The sequence below is a fragment of the Monosiga brevicollis genome, genomic scaffold (genome assembly GCF_000002865.3).
Source record: "Monosiga brevicollis MX1 MONBRscaffold_28 genomic scaffold, whole genome shotgun sequence".
In the NCBI taxonomy this organism is placed as follows: Eukaryota; class Choanoflagellata; order Craspedida; family Salpingoecidae; genus Monosiga; species Monosiga brevicollis.
This window is the reverse complement of record NW_001865065.1, coordinates 499,987-512,807: the sequence shown is the minus strand read 5'-3', so window position 1 is coordinate 512,807 and position 12,821 is coordinate 499,987. Positions and strand designations below refer to the sequence as shown.

At 53.8% G+C, this 12,821-nt stretch overlaps 3 protein-coding genes across 3 annotated transcripts; all 3 read right to left on the bottom strand.

Moving 5' to 3' along the window:
- Positions 1-23: 23 nt before the first annotated feature.
- Positions 24-5,540, bottom strand: MONBRDRAFT_34017 (uncharacterized protein; the record flags this gene model as incomplete). Its single annotated transcript, XM_001749135.1, has 13 exons — positions 24-88; positions 175-278; positions 399-541; positions 627-782; positions 932-1,009; positions 1,113-1,406; positions 1,554-1,794; positions 1,916-2,514; positions 2,608-3,709; positions 4,046-4,182; positions 4,307-4,444; positions 4,537-5,073; positions 5,286-5,540. 13 exons carry the CDS (start codon positions 5,538-5,540, stop codon positions 24-26), a joined length of 3,849 nt encoding a protein of 1,282 aa, XP_001749187.1.
- Positions 5,541-6,728: 1,188 nt separating this feature from the next.
- Positions 6,729-7,850, bottom strand: MONBRDRAFT_28766 (uncharacterized protein; the record flags this gene model as incomplete). The annotated part of the gene is made up of 6 exons (XM_001749134.1): positions 6,729-6,803; positions 6,869-6,925; positions 7,092-7,169; positions 7,306-7,350; positions 7,445-7,549; positions 7,623-7,850. The coding sequence occupies 6 exons, from the start codon at positions 7,848-7,850 to the stop codon at positions 6,729-6,731; spliced, it is 588 nt and encodes a 195-aa protein (XP_001749186.1).
- Positions 7,851-9,121: 1,271 nt separating this feature from the next.
- On the bottom strand, positions 9,122-12,718 carry MONBRDRAFT_34016 (uncharacterized protein). Its single transcript, XM_001749133.1, has 11 exons — positions 12,513-12,718; positions 12,072-12,204; positions 11,896-11,962; positions 11,742-11,785; positions 11,523-11,670; positions 11,178-11,410; positions 10,838-11,047; positions 10,547-10,715; positions 10,101-10,361; positions 9,861-9,983; positions 9,122-9,746 (listed from the first exon to the last, which is right to left on the bottom strand). The coding sequence occupies exons 2-11, from the start codon at positions 12,191-12,193 to the stop codon at positions 9,615-9,617; spliced, it is 1,509 nt and encodes a 502-aa protein (XP_001749185.1). The 5' UTR covers positions 12,194-12,204; positions 12,513-12,718; the 3' UTR covers positions 9,122-9,614.
- Positions 12,719-12,821: the final 103 nt, after the last annotated feature.

Below are 12,821 nucleotides of genomic sequence, written 5' to 3'. Positions count from 1 at the left end.
CCCTCTCGGCTGGTTCACTCTTTCTACTGGCTGACTCCTGGCTCTTGACTTGATCCTGACTTGTGTTGCTCCAAACGCTCCAAATGCCCTAAGTGTTCATCAAAACAATGTGAAACAAGAGCGGGGGCTTGGCGATTCCCCGTTCAAACATGGGTGCGGAGCACGCAAACCTACCACCCTTGAGGCAAATGATGGTATCGGCATCCTCAATTGTCTTGAGACGATGCGCAATGACTATGATGGTGCAACCTTTGAAATAGTCTGACTCACGCAAGTAGCTGCATGGTTGACCGAATAGATGAGCAATCGCAGGGAAGGCATGGCACACGAGAGAGGGCGTCGAGGATTAAGGAAAAGAGGGGCAAAGACGCAGAGTTGTTTGCAAAGCGGATACTGACCGCTGAATCAGCTCGTCGGTGTCGTAATCAATGTTCGCCGAGGCTTCATCAAGGATGACGATACGGCGGCGATGTAGCATGGCGCGCGCGAGGCTCAGGAGTTGGCGCTGCCCTGTTGACAAATTTTGCCCTTGATGATCCACCTAATGGCGGGGGGATTGCATTTTTTAAATTCCTTGGTTGGAATTTGCACACTCGACGGGCGGATTCGCAAGTGAGGATACCAACCTGGCTATCCAAAGTGAGGTTCCCAAGGTGCGCTTGTTTCAATACATCAGCGCATTCATGCTCTGAGAAGGCACCCTTGGGGTCCAAATTGAAGCGCACCGAGCCCGCAAAGAGATCGGGGGTTTGTGGAATGAATGCAAAGCCTTGGCGCAGGCGCTAAGTACAAGCATGGCAAGGAGATGTCAAAACAGGCAGTGAGCAGCGCAACCCGGAATGGATCGTTGACACTGCTTGAGCACCATTGGAGCACATCACGCAACCCAAACAGCAAGGCACAGGCACACGGGCTATATGCGAGTGTGTACCGAGAGGGGAACATTTTGAGTATCCAATCCATCAATGATGATCGATCCCTTGGAGATGACGTTCAGTCGCAGCAGCGCCTGTCGGGGTGATGTGAGATATGTCAGCAGGATGAGCAAAAACGCAAATAGACCACATACATCATCAGAAACAGAAATCATGTTACATAGTCACAATACGTACTTGAATCAGTGACGATTTACCAGAGCCCGTACGCCCCATCACCCCGATTTTGGAGCCAGGCTCCATTGTCAATGAGAGGCTGTGTAAAACGTCTGGCAGGTCGTCGCGGTATCGCACGCTCAGGTCATGAAGCTCCAGCATGCCCGCGTCTGGCCAAGCCGGGCCGACGTCTGGCAGGGCGCGGCCCTGAGCTGCAACAGCCTCCTCGTCCGACTCGGTTGTCAAATGTCGTGCGTAGTGCAGAATGCGTTCCACTGAAGTCATGTAAGTCTCCACTTGAGCCGACAGGCGGACCTGACCACGAGATAGCAAAGAGAACAAGAGCACGACTGTGTTAGCCACCTGTGCGCTGCTCCAGATCGTTCAAAAGAGGGTCGGAGAGGGAATGGCAGAGTCTTGCAGCAGTGGGCGATGGGCGAGCATCACATGGGGCCAACTGACCATAAACTGAAATAGACCGGAAAGGGCCACAGCATAGACTAAAGCCAGACCCAGGAGGCCAGGGTCAACCGTGTCACGCAAGAGGATACCCACAATGGCTGTGGCTGTGACGACGCAGGTGCTAAGCATGTCCAAGCGAAAACCAATGTATCGGTTCCCCAATAGCCACCAAAACCAGCAGGCGGCCGTCTCATCTAAGCGTGCCAGGTAACGCTCCTCACAGCCTTCATGTGCACGGAAACTATATTGATAAGCACAGGCGTGCACAGTGGGGGTTGAGCGCGCCATCTCAAGAAAGAGAAGGGTAAGGGTGGAGCATAGTTGCAGGAGATTGATCGGAGTATCGGACATGAAAGACGCACCTGCGAATGTAGTTGAGGCCAGCCAGGTTGGCAGAGAACATGGCATAAACGGGTGACTTGGTCACGCCTTCTAAACGCTTGAGGGCACGCAGGCTCTTGGTTACGTACGCTCGAACATGAGCAAGATACCAGACCACAAATGGAACGCCAATGATGAGCCATGGCAAGGCAATGCACACGACCACGATGGAGCCAAAGGCCTGTGCCGCCAACATGAGGGTATCGTAAACAATGATTGGTAGCAGCTCGTCGACCTGGCCCAAGTCACTGGCAAAGCGATTGATGATGCGACCCAACGGGTTGGCGGTGAAGAAATGCATGGGGCAGCCGATGACGCGTGCCAGCGCCTGCTCGTGAAGAGAACTGTTGGCCCGATTGATGGCGGAGAAAAAGAGCATGCCGTTGCACAGGGCGAGAGCAGTGGTTCCCAAGGAGAGGCCCAAGTAAATGTGCAGGTTGCTGTCACGGTCTTGGTCCTCGGCCGATTGCTGAGCCCAGCGCTGCAACCACCAATCCGACACCATGAGGCCGCCTTGCATGAACAGAAAACCCATGAGGGACGGCAACACGAGCAGGAGGCCACCGGCTTTCATATATGCCTGCAAAGGTGAGGAGAGTCATGGCGTGCAAGGTGGAAAGTGAGAAGCTTGGAAATATAGATGAAAACACGATGCCAGGACCAGTCAACCAACCCAGTAGGTGCCCGAACCAACGTCGCCAGACTTGCGGTCCTCCGCCAACACGAGCTGGTGGGGACTTTTTGACTTGTCGGCACCAGCTGCCGTGTTGGTGGTGCTCTTTGCCGTGGCGATTGCCGCGCTCTGACCAGCCTCGCCTTCATCCGAGCTGATGCTTGTATCATCACTCGGCGTGCCGGGGTCGGCAGGCGGGCTTGCCTTGATGTTGGCCAACAAGCCCGATGTGACAGTAAGGGTGGAGGCCACGTTGGCAAAGTCGGCAACCGGTACCTCGCGGACGGTGTGATCCTCGATCAAGAGGGCACGGTCGCAGCGAGCCACAAAGTGTGGGTGGTGGGTTACAAGCAACACAGTGCGGCCCTGCAAGAAGGTGGCAATAGCTTGTGCAAAAAGATGTTCGGCCACGTGTGCATCCACGGCCGACAGGGGGTCGTCTAGCAACACCACTGGGGCCTGCGAGTAGCAGGCCCGAGCCAGAGCCACACGAGCCTTTTGGCCACCGCTCAGGTTGACGCCCTTCTCGCCAATCTCCGTGTCCTCACCATTGGGGAGAGCCGCAATATCTGCAACAAGGGCACATGCTTCAAGCACCGATGCATACCGCGCTGCTTCAAATGGCGTGTCAAAGAGGATATTGTCGCGCAGCGAGCCCGCAAAGATCCAGGGGGATTGGCCCGCGTAGGCCAGTTGATGACCGCAATGATGAATGGAGCCAGCAATGCAGTGAACCTCGCCGAGTATGCCTTCAAGGAAGGTGGTTTTACCCTCTCCGACACGGCCGGCAATGCCAACCAGTTCGCTCGCACGGACTTGCAGGTTGCCAATCTCCAGCACAAAGGTCGGATTGTCAGATGGACCGTGACCAAGTTTGGCATCACGAAAGTCAAAGGCCGTGCCTGCTGCAGACAGATCAGTAGTTTCAGTTGCCTCATCGGCTGGAACAGCACTCTGCGGCGGTGATGCAGACGCAGTCATGTCGACAGGAGCTGTATTGTCCCCCACGGCCAGAAACTGCTCAATGCGACGAAGTGCAACGAAGCACTCCGGAACGGATTCCATGAATCTGTTGGCATATCCGAGCGCAAAAGGCAGTGGGCTATGAGTCAAGTGCACATTCACACACGTATCATGGTTTTGGAAGAAAAAAGGTTCTTTCTATCCTTGACAAACACAATTGCCGTGCCTTGTAAATCGCTTGCCGACGGAAAGGCGCAGGGCTTGAAAAAGGGCAACGATGAAGAGCACCTAGAACGGCCACGGAGTAAGTCAGAGGGTATATGGCAATATCTCGCCATACAACCTTTGGTTTTTGACTGCCAGAGGAGGAGGAGAACATTCGTCAAAGGGTACCTGGGCTACACTGAAAGTGCGACCTTGCGCGTTGTATACGGAAAAGGTGACCAGAGACGCGATGATGGGAGTGGCAAAGTACATGGTGGAGTTGATAGCTTTCATGCGCTGCGCCTTGAGAATTGAACGTGCCTCCAACTTGCGAAGACCGTTGATTCGTTCGCCAAACGCTTGCTCCCAGGTATATGCCTTGACCGTGCCAATGCCGTTCAACACCTCCTACCAAGGGCAGAAATAGCGGCACAGAGGCAGAGTATCAAATAAAATGAAAATTTAAAAAAAAAAAAATATTATACACTCAAGATCGACAAAGACAAGATCAGCAAGAGATGGTTCAGCGAACCTGTGTGCTCTTGACGCGTTCGTCCGTAAAGGCCGCAGTTTTACGACGGCGGGTGGCAAATCGCTTGGAGAAGAACGTCAAAACGGCCATGGCTAATAGAACCACGCCAATGCCGGCGAAGCCAGCACCCCAGCCCACCTATGCAGGGACACACGAGCATGGCTGTGAACCTGCGCGGTCAAGAGATGTGCAGGGTCGCGCCGAGGAGAAACGCACGGAAGTTAGCAAACCTCAGTAATGACAAGAACACAGACAACGACGACTTCGATGGGGGCAGACCAGCCAAAGTGCATGGAGGTGGCGGCTTGATCGAAACGCAGCACGTCAGTGCTAATGAGGTTGGTCACGGCACCAAGGCCAAACTTTGGAATGTCAGAGAGCTTGAGCTGGAGGAGATGATGATGCACGAGCCCGGTCATGCCAATGCGCATATTCCAACCCAGGCGCATAGTTTCAAAGTAAAGCAGGTGATGGGTGATGGCTTGCATAAAGCTGGCCGTAGCCAGGGCAATTACAATGCCCCAGCCGTAGTCGTTGCCGTAATCGGTGTTCCCTTCAAGCCATTGCACAAACCAGAATACGAGTACTGGCTGAATCAGAGCAAAAGCGCTCTCGCACAGAGTGTACCAGACCCCCCACCAGATCTCCTTGCGGTAGAAGCGAGCTGCAGCGCGCAGGAGGGTTGGATGACCTGTCTCGGCCTGGAGCTGGCGCCAGTGGTGTAGTAAACCCTTCACAATGCGCTCGGAAGCATCCCGCTTAGCCAGCTAGACGGTGAGAGCGATAAAATGCGATGAGATTGGCTGCAGACTGAAATGGAGCACGGTGCTAGGGCCCGTTGTTTATGATATTCGCTGATGAGGCTTGTGTTGCCGGCAGGAGGGGTCAAGCTGAGTCGAAGGTGGGCGTGGGGCAGGGAGGATGGAGGCGACAAAGTCATGAAGAAAACGCACGGCCATTGAGGCTGGCGCATACCCACCGCAGGTAAGTCATCAAAGGCCAGCTCCCGCTTGGCTCCAATCTGCAGAAGAGGTGAAACATACGAGAAGGTCACGCGCTGAAAAAAGCTGCTGACATCATATGGTGATGGCTCGGCGCTCGGAGCGGATGCAGCTCCAGGCTCAGACTGTGACGCAGAGTCCGCTGGCTTCTCAGCACCACTGCGACCCATGGCCTCCCGATAGCTCTGCGAAGCTTCGAACAGGAGCTCGTCCTCATCGTGTTTGGAACCCATGCTCTTGGTGTCACGCGACCAACTTGATTGGCAGGTGCCCGCAGCACAAGCAGGCGGCTGAGGGCACGGCGAACACGCAATGCCAGCTCAACAGGAGCCCCTGCCCATGTGTCCTCCAATCCTTCTACACTTCACAGGCCCCCTCAAAGGAAGACGAAGACGGCGTGCGACTCAAAATCACGTCCAGCACAGCGTGTGTGTTTGTGAGTGAGAGAGAGAGACGTTAGCGTCGCACGGCGAGAGAGAAAAATGCAACAAACTGCGCAATCGCCAACTTCTTGAAAGAGAGTCCCCATACACACGTGTTCAATATCAAGCTGGAAACAGTGTTCAACAACCACACATACACATCTGTTGCAATGACAGCACATAACGCGATGTTGCTGACATTTGCACCGATGTCACACACCTTTGGGACCTCCACCCACACACGTGCTCCTTCTCTAACGGTATCGTCTTTAACTGGTATTTTTGCAACATAAACTTTCTTTGCTCTTGCCAATGAATCTTCAAAATCTTCAAAAATGTATTCATAAACTACTGGCGGGTCACACACGACATTCACGCAGGCTCCGCTCCAAGCAACGTCGGTGCACGTCGAGGCCAAACGGCAGCGTTGGCGTCGGAGTTGGAAGTTGGGAAAGCTTCATTGAACTATCCGCAAAGGGTGAAGGAGGTCATGCTAAAGCCATCTGCGCTTGTCCTGCTGTGCGACCATGACGCACAATCAACCCTTGATGCATGAGAGGGTGAAGAGCTTGGCAGCGGCCAAACTCTTGCTGCGTCTGCGTGTGTGTGAATTCGATTGATCTCTACTCTGATCTCTTTCCGACTCTGACTCTTTGCCCGCTCTCTCTATGCCTGTCTGAAAAGAGACCGTGACTTTTCAACGTCGTGCCTCTTCGCTCGCTGCCGACTCGTTGTGGTGTTCCCAGAACAGCATCACATCATCCACTCCGTTTTGCCCAAAGGAAGTCTTTTATGTGTGGCTTGAGTTGCGTCTCCTTTGTCCCGCCTCATCGCATCGGCGAATGTGTTTTTGTATTGCCCTCACAATAACCAGAAGAGGGAGAGGAGCGGGAGGGTGACTGCCTTGTTGGGCGCTTTTTTTGGGGGGGTATTTCTGCGTGTCTCGTGTGACTCAATGCAATGCGAAAAAAAGCCAGTGGACAGTAGGGATGGCCAGCGTTACTTGGGATGACTGGCCACTGCCAGCTTGACACGCAGAGTTATAGACTTGCCGGTTTGATCTCGCAACCGTGCCTGTGGATACACCATATGGATGAGTGTCACTCATAACCAGCTGTTGACAGGCGATTTAGTCTCACCTCCGCTGCCTGGACCATGCGACGAAGCATGGCGCCTTGCTTGCCAATCACGATACGCTACCAGTCCGGCAGCAAAGTAGCAAACATGGCAGAGCAGCACAAATGAGGCCCTTCGTCCCCCACCCCCCAACCATCATCGCCTTGATCCCCTTGATCGGCTGACGAGCTGACTATCGCTTGGGTAAAGCACGCATTCCAGCTCCAACCACCACCACCAACGTACCAATTGAGATTGAGATCGCGTCGTCACTTGGATGAGGACGTTGAGTTGACCATCCACTTGAGAGACTTCCTCAATCCGCTGCCGCAAGAAGCAGAAAATCACAAGAGGGTTTGCGTATCAATGATTAATGTCCCATGCTCAAACGAGCTGCTCTTGGCTCGAGACTGCCGTTTGCTACCCCTTCCTCTTTACAACTGGTTGTGGCGCAGCAAACCTGTTTTAAAGTGTAAGGCAGCTCCTTATTCAAGTGCACATAAAACTGCCACCGGGTACACCGTTCAAGCAGGGATGAAGGATTAACTTAAAAAAGTCAAACAGCTCTATCAGAGAGCAAAAAAACATTAGCATTGTACCTGTTCGCGCAGTGTCTCAAGGATCAGAGCCCCCAAACTCTGCTCTGAAGCTTGCGATGAATGAAACTCCCAATCTCCTGGCTTGCTACGCGCCAGCAAGTCCTCCTATTACCAGTGGAAACAGCCGTGAGTATCATCGTTGTCAATCTCAAATGTGGAGCCGCATGCTCAAACAGACCTGAAAGACCTCGAGTCCCTTGAGTGCCCGCGCAGCCATTGGATAAATGGCCTCAAAGCGCGCCTGGTTGGAATCCGGGAGGGTGGCCGATGCCGCAAAAACTAAAAACTCTTCGACTAGCTTGGGATCCAATAGATCCGTCTGTTTTCTCAACAGCAAGAGGCAAGCAGCATCCAGAGTCAAGGAGGAAGCGAGGGGTAACGAGGGCCAAATGAGCGCGAAGCACATGCGGAAAAGGCACGGGCGTAGACGGGTCAGCCAAACCCAAAGGACCCACAAACCTTATTGATGACAAGGACATTGGGGACCTGCCTCAACAGCTCGTCTTGTTGTGGAAGCAGGGACAATGGATTGATATGGTGGCGCCACCTGCACGGTTTGCAGAGGCAGGCACAAATAGAAAGCAACCATCAGCATGAAGGACGAGCCAAGTGGACAAGATACGGGTGCATGGCGAGCTAAAACTTTGAGGGGGGGCGCAGTCGGGCTGCGTGCGCACCAAGGGCGGTCATTGACATGACGGTCGTCAACCAAGGTGACGGCGACGTCAGCCTCGAACAGCGAATTTTTCGCATCCACCACCACTGAGCGTGGAACGCGAAGGCGGCGGCCCTCTTGAAAAGACACGATGCCTGGGGTATCGAGGAAAACCTGCACGTTGCCGTCAGCCTGGTGCCTCACTTAACGCATGACCAATGGGTAAAGGTACTCACTGTCTGCGTGTTGCCATGAGTCCATACGGCCCGTGCATTGTAGCGGGTGGTGTGTGCTTTGGGAGAAACAGCGGCAGTCTGCCAAAAATACACCAGTTCAACAGGAAATTCCGTGACCGTGTACACACCCAAAGATGAAGGTATTATGCATCACGTGAAAACAGGCTGCAAGTCATCACGCACCTTGGTTCCAACAATGGCATTGATGAGTGTTGACTTGCCCACGTTGGGAACACCAATGACTGCCACGCGCAACATCCTGGCATCTGGCGGCTGGTCGGGCTCGCGCTGGTCTGGTAAAAATAGATGGCTGGCTTCTATCGATGCTTCGGAAGCGTGGGGACCTGCCAGCCCAAGCGCGCTGCTGGCAGGTTCGGTGGCAAATCCGTTCGTTTGATCCATGGCTTCCTCATCGGCACTTGACGGTGACGGGTGGGTGCTCGTTTGGCCCGCCGCCTCGCCCGACGGGCTCTGCTCCAGCAAGACCTCCCGGATACGCGCAACAACGGCAGCGTCTGGTTCTCGCGGCCGTCGTGACTTGGTACTCTTCCTGCGCAAGTCAACCAACTCCCGACTCACCATTGCTCGCGAGCATGACCCCATGTCACCCCGCCGATGCCGCGCCACCGGCAAGAGCACAGCCATCACCATTCGCCGCACAGTCCCTCCTGCCTGCCACATGATGCAGGTTTTTTTTTTTTGAAAAAAGATGACATGTGTGTGTAAAGCGTCTGACATTTCTTTTTCTTCGTGTCCTTCCCACAAAAACTTGCAGCACGTTCATTTCTTTGGTGGGTTCAATTCATGGGATCACAAGGTGGGGGGGGATATAAAAACAACAGGCTGGCAGGCTAAGGCTTTGGGATGGATGACGGAGCAGTGCTTTGCCATCCGGGATCAATCCTGATCGAGGGGACTTCCGACGAACATTGCACAAGCAGAAACAATACAAGAACAAGGAGCAAAGCGATCTGGCAGCGCCACGGCCAAAGTCGGATTCCGGATGCCGGTATTGGCAAGGCGAGCAAGCACGACCAACAACCGACAACATCAGCAACGATGGTGATACAATAACACACATGCACACTCACTCAATATACCAGAGTGGTGTGGTGGTACCGCAATTGGTTTGAGCGGCAAGCGCAACAGCGTGTCTAAATACGCGCCATGCCCTGCCAAACCGCGTTGCAAAGGCAGCGATGCTGGTATGTCCATCGTTGCTTCTCCATCTATGCTTTGACAGATCTCAACGGAGATCCAGCGTGCAGCTCTTGGTAATTTATGCAAGCTTAATGTGCATGGGCATGCCATCGCGGGGCTGGATCGTTGGTGGGCGGAAAGCGGGCGTAATGCCTTCCGCTGTTCCAGCGTACTCAAAGCGCAAATCGCGTACCATGTGCGACAGCACGACCTGCAAGCAAAAAAACAACACCCAGCACACGTTGTTACACACGAGTCGAGACGTTCGTTCGCTCAGGTCAAGGCCTCGAGGGACAGAAAGGAGATGAAACCGCTGATGACGTACCTGCATCTCAGCCATGGCCATGTACTTGCCCAGGCAATACCTTCGGCCAGTACCAAAGGGCTGGAAGCGAAGGCGGTCGCGAGAGGCCTCGCCGTCCTTAGCAAAGCGTTCAGGACGGAACTCCTGACGGAAACAGAAAGGTAGTGTGTCACCAAAGCAAACCATGAGTGGGTGCGCGAAACAAGACGTACCCAGTCTATGACGCCTCCGATCCCAACAAACTTGCACGCGTTTCCGTACCTCGGGAGCGTCCCAGATTTGAGGGTTGTGATGGATTTGGTGGGCAAAGGTGAGCATGGGAACGTGGGCAGGGACGACGAGATCGCCAACTTGCATGTCCTTGAAAGGGCGTCGACCGGGGATGTTGCCCAGCGGGCTGCACATGCGCATGGACTCTTGAATAACTTGAGTCAAATACGGCACAATCTTGGTCAGATCACCAGGCTCGGCCAAGTGTTCCAGATCAATGTTCATGTTCTCCTCGCGCACCTTCCGGTACACCTGCACAAGCGCAGGCCCCATTGTCGGATCAAGGGCATGAGTGCAACACCGAGTTATGGGGGTTAGCCGATTCAAAAATAATAATAAAAAATAAAAAAAAAATAAAAAAAAAGGCTTTTGCACGAGGTACTTGGCACGGCTTGTGCTGCAGGTCAGGTGGGAACGAATGGAAGGGTCTAACAAACCTCGGGATACTTGTCGAGAAAGTACAGGGTCCAAGTCATGGCCGTGGCCGTGGTCTCAGTGCCCGCGGCCATGAGGGAGATCATGTTATCACGCATCACCTCGTCAGACATGCGGTAACCATCCTCTGACTCGCTGTGGTTGGCTTCGATAATCAAATCAATCATGTGACTGTCGACATGGGCATTCGTGGTACGCATGAGCAAAACGGCACACTTCGCCCAGCTCCACACAACTGTCCCATGCACCGGTACTTGGCAACGACAGAGCAGGCGGAATGGCGGCTGACGCACCGCTTGACTTCGCACACTTCGCCAAAGCTCTTGCCTTCACGACGACGGATCAAGGAGGTCTCGACAAGTGAATGCATCTCGCCCAAACGGCGCTTGAGCTGGGTGTGATCGGCGAAGATGTAACGCAGGAGAGGCACTTGATGCACAAAGTTGGTCGTTTGCTTGATGACATACATGAGGTGATGGCGCATTTCACTCTGCTCCTCGTGACTAGCGGGTAAAAGGAAAATGCACCATTCATCAGCACATCGATCGAGCGCACAAGGCAAGGACGTGGTGTATACCGAATTGAGCGGCAGTACGTCAACGGGGAAGGAGAGAACGAGAGATGGTCACGTACGAGAGAGTGTTGCCAAAAGCGGTATCAATCATCACGCCGAGAGTAATCTCGTTCATGGTCTTGAGCAAATCGATGGGCTCGCCAGATTGAGCGTGTGCCTTGAAGGTATCGACCATCTTGCGAGCACGAGCGGCAAAGGCTGGGCGGAAGTACATCAGGTTGTCGGGAGCAAAGGCCTTGTAGAGGATGCGGTGCTGGTTGCGCCATTCCATGCCACCGACGTTGATGATGCCCTATTTTGGGTTACAGATGGGGCATGTAAAATGGGTTTGGAGGGAAGGGGTGTGACATGTGGAGGAGGGTTGCCATGCCTTGATGATGGACAAACAAGGGTCTGACTCTAACCTTGCCCAGCACCATGTGCATGACGTAAAAGCAGGTGTTGTCACGGTAATACTGAAGATCATCGCCAAATAGCACTTGCTTCATGTCCTCGGGCTTGGTCAAGATGAGGTTGGGATCAAAGACGTACCACAAAGGGATCACGCCAAACCTGAGAAGAGCAAATCACTGATGAGGACGGGGATGCCACAGAAGCGCCCATGAAGAGGCTGGGAAACGTACAAGTTGCCATAGTCAAGCTGGCGCTTGAAAAAGCCAATCAAATCCTACGAGCGCAAGTGTTGTTCGGCATCAAGAATGGTTGCAAACAAAATGGGCAGCAGATATATTCGGCGGCGCGCGCAAGGGAAAAAAAAAAAAAAAAAAAGGACCGCACCGTTTGCATTTCGTGAAAGCTACCATCCATGGGACGCCACAAGGGCACCTTAAGATATTCTTGGAGCCTAAAAGCGACAGGGTGGGAACCACACGGCTGAGTGTACGCCTGGTCGAGAAAAACAGGTCAACAGCGGTCACGACACAGGCGGTTGTCTGCCAATCCATTATACGCACTTGGTGTTGAAGACGCGGCGCATGCGAAAGTAGCCCATGGGGTTGGGCACGAGCGAGTACATCACGAGGCCGATGCAGAGGGCGACAAAGCCGCCAACGGCGTAAAGAATGTACTCGAGCATGGCGCTGGACACTAACATAAACATGATCACGGATGGGTGGCAAGAGTGAGAATGAAAAGTCAGCGAGGAGGGACAGAGCACATGGATGATGACCAACCTGAAGCCCCGTCAAGCAAGCAGAGAGATGCGACAGAAAGATGCAGAAGAGAGGGGGCAGCCAAAAGAAAACGTGAGCGAGGCACGATGAAGGTCCACCCACGAACTAGAAAGGGCGGAAAGATGCAAACCAGTGTCGCGCGAGCGCGCACGGTGCGACAAGGAGGCCTCTGGCTGCTCCATGATGCTGTTCATCACCCCAAATGGCATCGCCGCAACTCACCGAATGCCAGTTCCACCAAACACGACGAGAAGCAGGCAAGCAACGGCCAAGAAGAAGGCCGCAAGCAGCAAAGCCGTTTAGCTACGACGATCCGCAGCAGCAGCAGCACCACCACCACCACCACCAGCAGCAGCAGCAAGCGTTGTCTGTCTCAGCAGCGCATACACCCCAACAAGCGCCCACACACACACAACACGAGATCAATGGGAAACGCTGTAAAATACGAAACAACACGCGTGTCAGTCACTACACACACTTTAAGAGAGAGAGAGAGAGAGAGAGAGTAGAACCGAAAGCAAGAAACAACAG